Below are 7,888 nucleotides of genomic sequence, written 5' to 3'. Positions count from 1 at the left end.
GCGGACTTCTGAGTCTGGGGCACCCACCACCCCACTGCCTCTGAAGTTTCAGGGGACTCTGGAGTCAGAGCTTGGGGTGATCAGTGCAAGACTAGTGAAGGCAGGCTCTGCCGGGCATCAACCTCAGGAGCATGAGAGAAGGCTGAGCTTACCGCACCCCTATTCCCATCCCCCACCTCCATTCCCCCCCCCCCCCCGTTTCCATTCCCATTCACAACCCTCCATCCCCCACCAGCAACCCTATCCTCCCCAACCCCCCACCACCCTCATACCACCATCTCCCACACAAAAATACCCACCCCCTCCACCAACGTCACCCCTCCCACTCCCATCCACGCTTCCACTTTCAACCCAAGGAAGTCCCAGGTGCCCGGATGTGATGCCACTGACTTGCGCATTGGGGGTTAGAGAGAAGCTTCTTTGACCGGTACCTTGGGACTGGTGGGGGGAAGCGGGCCAGGCCCTGTGAGGAGTCAAGGTGAGATGCTGAGGGAGGATTCAGGAGGCCCCCACCCCAGATAGGCGACCCCAAATAATCCTGGACCACTCCTGCTGCCAGCCCTGGACCACCCGTGGGTGGACTTCTGAGTGTGGGGCACCCACCACCCCACTGCCTCTGACGTCGCTGGGGACTCTGGAGTCACAGCTTGGGGTGATCAGTGCAAGACTGGTTAGGGCAGGCTCTGCCGGGCATCAACCTCAGGACCATAAGAGAGGGCTGAGCTTATCCCACCCCCATTCCTATCCCCCACCCCCTTCCCATCCCTCACCCCGTTCCCGTTCCCATTCGTACTCCCAAACCCATCCACACTCCCATCCCTCTGCAGCACCCCATCCATCCTCCCCAATCCACCACCATCCTCATACCACCGTCTCCCACCCCAAAAAGCCTGCCCCCTCCACCATCCTCATCCCTCCCACTGCCATCCACGCTGAATCGGGTTCTGCTTCCGCTTTCAACCCCAGGACGCCCCAGGTGCCCGGATGTGAGCCAATGACTTGCGCGTTGGGGGTTAGAGAGAAGGGAGCTTCTCTGTCTGACCGGGAGCTTGGGATTGGCGGAGGGAAGCGGGCCAGGCCCTTTGAGGAGTGAAGGTGAGATGCTGAGGGAGGACTTAGGAGGCCCCCACCCCAGATAAACGACCCCAAATAATCCCGCACCATTCCTGCTGCCAGCCCTGGGCCACCCATGGGCAGACTTCTGAGTCTGGGTCACCCGCCACTCCACTGCCTCTGAAGTCACAGGGGACTCTCGAGTCAGAGCTTGGGGGGATCTGTGCAAGACTGGTGAGGACAGGCTCTGCCAGGCGTCAACCTCAGGACTGTAAGAGAGGGCTGAGGGTCCCCCACCCCGTTCCCATTTTCATCCACACTCCCAACCCCATCTACACCCCCATTCCCCACCAGTACTCCTATCCTCCCCAAACTCCCACCACCCTGATATCCCCACCCCAAAACCTCTACCCCTATGCAGGCTGAATCACTGCCCTCATATCCCCACCCCAAAACCTCTACTCCCATCCAGGCTGAATCGGGTTCCAGTTCCACTTTCAACCCAGGGAAGCCCCAGGTGCCCGGATGTGATGCCAGTGACTTGCGCATTGGGGGTTAGAGAGAAGTTAGCTTCTTGGTCTGACAGGCAGCTTGGGCTTGGCAGAGGGAAGCCGGCCCAGGCTCTCTGAGGTGGCAAGGTGAGAAGCTGAGGGAGGACTCAGGAGACCCTCCCCACTGCAGATCGATGACCCCAAATAATCTAGCACCACTCCTGCTTTCAGCCCTGGGTCACTCGTGGGCGGACATCTGAGTCTGGGGCCCACCACTCCACTGCCGCTTAAGCCGCAGGGGACTGTTCAGTCAGAGCTTGGTGTAATCAGTGCAAGACTGGTGGGGACAGGCTTTGCTAACCTTCAACGTCAGGACCCTAGGAGAGGGTGGAGCGTCCCCCACCCCATTCCTATCCCCTACCCTGTTCCCATTCCCATCCGCACTCCCAACCCCATCTGTACCCCCATCCCCCACCTGTGCCCCTATGCTCCCCAACACCCCCCACCAGCCTCATGCCCCCCCCACCTTCATCCCCATCCGTGCAGAATCTGGTTACACCCCTGCTTTCAATCCAGGCAAGCCCTGGGTGGCCGGATGTGATGCCACTGACTTGTGCATTGGGGATTAGAGGGAAGCGAGGTTCTGGTTCTGGTTCTGAAGAACGGCTTGAGATTGTCAGACAGAAGGGGGCCCAGGCTTTGTGAGCAGGCAGTCAGACTCTGAGGGAGGATTCAGGACACCCTTATCCCTGATAGAAGGTCCCAGCCCTGGACCACTCCGAGGAGGCTGACTTCTCAGGCTAGGCCGCCTCCTCCAGCTTCCCACCCCACCACCACCTGTCCCCACACCCGGTCCCCACAGGAGACTCTGGAGTCAGAGCGTGGTGTGACCATGGAAGGGCTGCTTAGGAGAGGGCACCATCTGGGCTCTGCCAGGCATCAAGGTCAGGAATCTCAGGGAGGGCTGAGGGCCTCCAAGAGTCCACTGCAATCCCCACTGTCATGACCCAACCCCCACTTCATTGCCATTCCCACCCCTATCCACCACCCCTATACCTCAACCCAGATCTCCTTCCGCTCTGCCTTTCCACCCACACCCCTCCCCCCGGAGCCCCCCCCCCCCCCCCCCCCCCCCGGCAGAATACAGTTCAACCCCTGCTGTCAATCCAGGAAAGTCCCTGGTACCCGAATGTGACGCCACTGACTTGCTCATTGGGAGTTAGAGAGAAGCGAGGTTCTCCTTAGGGGGAGCTTGACATCAGCAGAGAGAAGTGAGCCCAGGCTCTGAGGAGGCAAGGTGAGAGGCTGAGGGAGGTCTCAGAAGGGCCCCCCCCCAGATAATCCAGCACCATCCCTACTGCCAGCCCTGGACCACCCAGGAGGCCCGACTTCTCAGGCTGGGCTGCTCCCCACCACCGCCCCTGTTGCAACCCGTTTGTTTAAGCCACAGGAGACTCTGGAGTCAGAGGTTGGTGTGATCAGGGCAGGGCTGGTTAGGAGAGGGCATGGCCCAGGATCTGCCAGGAATCAAAGTCAGAAACCTGAGAGGGAACTGAGGTCCCCCAAGATCCCACTCTAACCCCCATTCCCACAAATCCGCTACCACTTCGCTGCCCCATTTCCCATTCCTTGCCCTCCAACCTCACCAGGCAGAATCCAGTTCCCCTTCTGCTATCAATCCAGGGAAACCCCAGACTTGGTGCTGGGACGTTTTGGGGGTCAGAGAGAATCGAGGGCATGGTCCTGAGGGGATAATTGAGATTGACTGAGGAGAGCAGGCCCAAGCTCTGTGACGAGGCAAGGTGAGACTCTGATGAAGGACTGAGGAGGCCCCCACTCCAGATAGAGGACCCCAAACAATCGAGCTCAGCCCCTGCTGCCAGCCCTGGACCACCCGGGGGAAGACTCAGGCTAGGCCGTCCCAGCTCCCACTGCCACTAAAGCCACAGGGGACTCGAGTCAGAGCTTGGTGTGCCCAAGGCAGGGCCCAGGCTCTGCCTGGCATCAGGATCAGGACCCTGAGAGGGAACTGAGGGACCTACATTCCCACCCCTTCCACATTCCAGCATCCCCCCACCATCCAGATCCTCAACCCCATCCCCAATTCCGTTTTGCAGAATCCATTTTTTCCCCTGCAGTCAACCGACGGAAGACCTGGGAATGATCAGGCACTCGGATCTTGACATCCACATCCAGGGCTGAAGGAGGGAAGGGACTTGGTATCATGAGCAGAGCCTCAGGGTAGCAGAGGGAGGATCCTGGCTCTCCTGGGAGACGAGGAAGGACTCAGGAGACCCAGCATCCCAAGGCAGGGAGCCCACCCCACCCCGTCTGAGAATTAGGTGCCTCCTCTTTTAGCCTTGGGAATCCAAGGGATGGTAACTCAGGTCAGCAGAGGGGTGGGTTCCAGCCCTTCCAGGATCAAGGAAAGGAAGACGAGGGAGGACTCAGGGGGCCTTGCATTCCAGATCAGTGGAGACCTGGGCCCTGGGAGGTCCTGAGCAAGGTAGCCACATGTAGCTCATGCTTCCTGCACCTTCGAGGTCACAGAGAGGAGAGGGCTATGGTCTGAGGATACCTGTGGCTCAGAAAGACGGGACCCCGCAGAGTCTGGCTGTCCCCTGTTCTTAGCTCGGGGGGACCAGAGCAGGGATGGCCTTATGTGCCAATCTTACTTGTACCATAGGCAGGAAGTTGGAGAACCTTCAGGAAGATGAGGTCTTGGAGTAAAGGGGCAATATCTGCTCATCTCAGGGGGTTGGGGGTTGAGGAAGGGCAGGCCCCGTTGGGAGCAAACATGAGTGACCCACAGGAGGCCATCAGAACCCTCACCCCAGGACCAAAGGGGTCAGCTGTGGACTCCCCGCACAGGGGTGACAGGATGTGGCTCCTCATTTCTGATTGCAGATCTCAGTGAGGTTAGGACCTTGTTCTCAGAGGGTTACTCAGGTCAACACAGAGACCTCCATCTGGTCGACAGACACAGTGGTCCCAGGATCTGCCAAGAGTCCTGGTGAGGAATGTGAGGGAAGATTGAGGGTACCACAGGGCCAGAACGCAGACGATGACTCCACAGAAATCAGCCTTGCTCCTGTTGTTACCCCAGAGAGCATGGGCTTGGCTGTCTGCTGAGGTCCCTCTCTTGTCCTGGGATCACTGATGTCACAGAGGGGGAGGCCTTGGTCTGAGGGGGCTGCACCCAGGTCAGTAGAGGGAGGGTCCCAGGCTCTGCCAGGAGTTGAGGTGAGGACCAAGCAGGTTCCTCACCCAGGACACATGGGTTCCAATGAATTTTGACATCTCTTGCTGTCATTCTTCAGAGGACCTAGGCACATGTGGCCAGATGTGGGGCCCCTCATGTCCTGTTTCCTCTCAGACATGTGAGCGCTTGATCTGAATTTCTCAGGCCAGCAAAACGGTGGAATCCAGAACCTGCCTGGAGAAATGTGAGGGCCCTGAGTGACCACAGAGTGGACCATCCACTCTATGAGAGTGGGGACCTCACAGAGTCCAGCCTGCCCTCTTGATAGCACTGAGGGACTGGGGCTGTGCTTATAGTCGGCACCCTAAGGGCCCATGGATTCATCTCCTAGGAGCTCCAGGAACAAGGCAATGAGGCCTCAAGTCCTCAAGTCACAGAGCAGAGGGTGCACAGGCTGTGCCAGCAGTGAATGTTTGCCCTGAATGCACACCAAGGGCCCCACTTGGCATAGGACACGTGGAACTCCAGAGAGTCTGACCTCACCTCCTGTTAGTCCTGCAGAATCGACTTCTGCTGGCCGGCTATACCCTGAGGTGCTCTCTCACTTCCTCCTCTAGGTTCTCAGGGGATAGGCCAACCCGGAGGACAGGATTCCTTGGAGATCACAGAGGAGCACCAAGGAGAAGATCTGTAAGTAAGCCTTTGTTAGAGCCTCCAAGATTCGGTTCTCAGCTGAGGCCTCTCACATGCTCCCTCTCTCCCCAGGCCTGTGGGTCCCCATTGCCCAGCTTTTGCCTACACTCCCACCTGCTGCCCTGACCAGAGTCATCATGTCTCTTGAGCAGAAGAGTCAGCACTGCAAGCCTGAGGAAGGCGTTGAGGCCCAAGAAGAGGCCCTGGGCCTAGTGGGTGCGCAGGCTCCTGCTACTGAGGAGCAGGAGGCTGCTGCCTCCTCCTCCTCTCCTCTGGTCCCTGGCACCCTGGAGGAAGTGCCTGCTGCTGGGTCAACAGGTCCTCCCCAGAGTCCTCAGGGAGCCTCCACCTTACCCACTACCGTCAACTTCACTTGCTGGAGGCAACCCAATGAGGGTTCCAGCAGCCAAGAAGAGGAGGGGCCAAGCACCTCTCCTGACCCAGAGTCCTTGTTCCGAGAAGCACTCAGTAAGAAGGTGGATGAGTTGGTTCATTTTCTGCTCCTCAAGTATCGAGCCAAGGAGCTGGTCACAAAGGCAGAAATGCTGGAGAGAGTCATCAAAAATTACAAGCACTGCTTTCCTGTGATCTTCGGCAAAGCCTCTGAGTCCCTGAAGATGATCTTTGGCATTGACGTGAAGGAAGTGGACCCCACCAGCAACACCTACACCCTTGTCACCTGCCTGGGCCTCTCCTACGATGGCCTGCTGGGTGGTAATCATATCTTTCCCAAGACAGGCCTCTTGATAATCGTCCTGGGCACTATCGCAATGGAGGGCGACTCCGCATCTGAGGAGGAAATCTGGGAGGAGCTGAGTGTGATGGATGTGTATGATGGGAGGGAGCACAGTGTCTATGGGGAGCCCAGGAAACTGCTCACGCAAGAGTGGGTGCAGGAGAACTACCTGGAGTACCGGAAGGTACCCGGCAGTGATCCTGCACGCTACGAGTTCCTGTGGGGTCCAAGGGCCCTGGCTGAAACCAGCTATGTGAAGGTTCTGGAGCATGTGGTCAGGGTCAATGCAAGAGTTCGCATTTCCTACCCATCCCTTCGTGAAGCAGCTTTGAGAGAGGAGGAAGAGGGAGTCTGAGCATGAGTTGCAGCCAGGGCCCAGGGCAGGGGTGGGGGGGTGGCGGCTGGGCTGGGCCAGTCATCTGCCCTGTGCAGCAGCTTCCCCTGCCTTGTGTAGCATGAGGCCCATTCTTCACTGTTTGAAGAGAGTAGTCAGCATTCTTAGTAGTGGGTTTCTGTTTTATTGGGTGACCTGGAGATTTATCTCTGTTTCCTTTTAGAATTGTTCAAATGTTCCTTTTAATGGATGGTTGAATGAACTTCAGCATCCAAGTTTATGAGTCGTAGTCACATATTGCTGTTTATATAGTTTAGGTGTAAGAGTCTTGTTTTTTATTCAGATTGGGAAATCCATTCTATTTTGTGAATTGGGACATAATAACAGCAGTGGAGTAAGTATTTATTTAGAAATGTGAATTCACCGTAAGATATGTGAGATAAAGAAATTAAAAAATACTTAATTCCTGCCTTATACATACTCAGTCTACTCTGTAAAATTTAAAAAATATATACGCATACTTGGATTTCCTTGGCTTCTTCGTGAATGTAAGAAAAATTAAATCTGAATAAATAAATATCTGTGTTCACTGGCTCATTTCTTCTCTATGCACTGAGCATCTGCTCTGTGGAAGACCCAGGATTAGTAGTGGAGATACTAGGGTAAGCCAGACACACACCTACCCGTAGGGTATTAGAGTCTAGGAGCTGCAGTCATATAATTAAGGTGGCAAGATGTCCTCTAAGATGTAGAGGAAAAGTAAGAGGAGTGTGGGTATGGGGCTCCAGGTGAGAGTGGTCAAGTGTAAATTCCCTGTGTGGGGCCTTTTGGGCTTTGGGAAACTGCATTTTCTTCTGAGGGATCTGATTGTAATGAAGCCTGGTGGGTCAAGGGCCAGATCCTCAGAGGGAGAGGGAAAAGCCCAGATTGGAAAAGTGCTCTGAGCAGTTCCTTTTTGACAGTGGATGAACAGAGAAGCCTCTACCTGGGGCGGGAATGGAAGGTGTCTTGTGAACACAGTGCATGAGCTAGGTGATGGGCACCCATTATTTGCAAGGGTTTCCTGTGAGATAAACTTGTGTCTCCCCAAAAGGGAGACCCAGAAGCCACTGGCCAGGTGATTTTCTACCTGGCTGGGAGAACCAGAACTGACTATTAAAAAGGCATTGTAATTAGGTTATCTCAAGTGCAATGTGACCAATTGTAAGCAGGGGCTAGATTTTGGGTGGTAACAATGAAAATAGTGGTATGGATGGAAAAGCAGCTGGGAACGAGGGAAGGAGTTGGTCTTTGACTCAAATTCTAGGAGCTTTGAGCTGCATCTGGCTGGTGAAATCTCCCACACACCCCAATTTTGAGGCACATTCTCTAAGTGATAA

General features: G+C 55.8%; 1 protein-coding gene across 1 annotated transcript in view; it reads left to right on the top strand.

Annotated features, from left to right (window-relative positions):
* The window catches only part of LOC101024933 (melanoma-associated antigen 4), a 463,021-nt gene extending 455,923 nt beyond the window's left edge, over window positions 1–7,098 (top strand). Inside the window, exons 2-3 of the mRNA XM_031660814.1 lie at window positions 5,364–5,436; window positions 5,512–7,098. Coding sequence (XP_031516674.1) covers window positions 5,577–6,530 — 954 coding nt within the window. The 5' untranslated portion in view covers window positions 5,364–5,436; window positions 5,512–5,576 and the 3' untranslated portion in view covers window positions 6,531–7,098. The remainder of the gene's footprint in view (window positions 1–5,363; window positions 5,437–5,511) is intronic.
* The last annotated feature ends 790 nt before the right edge of the window (window positions 7,099–7,888 follow it).

The sequence above is a fragment of the Papio anubis genome, chromosome X (genome assembly GCF_008728515.1).
Source record: "Papio anubis isolate 15944 chromosome X, Panubis1.0, whole genome shotgun sequence".
Lineage (NCBI taxonomy): Eukaryota > Metazoa > Chordata > Mammalia > Primates > Cercopithecidae > Papio > Papio anubis.
Note: the sequence above shows the minus strand (reverse complement) of the source record. Positions and strands in the feature narration are given on the sequence as shown.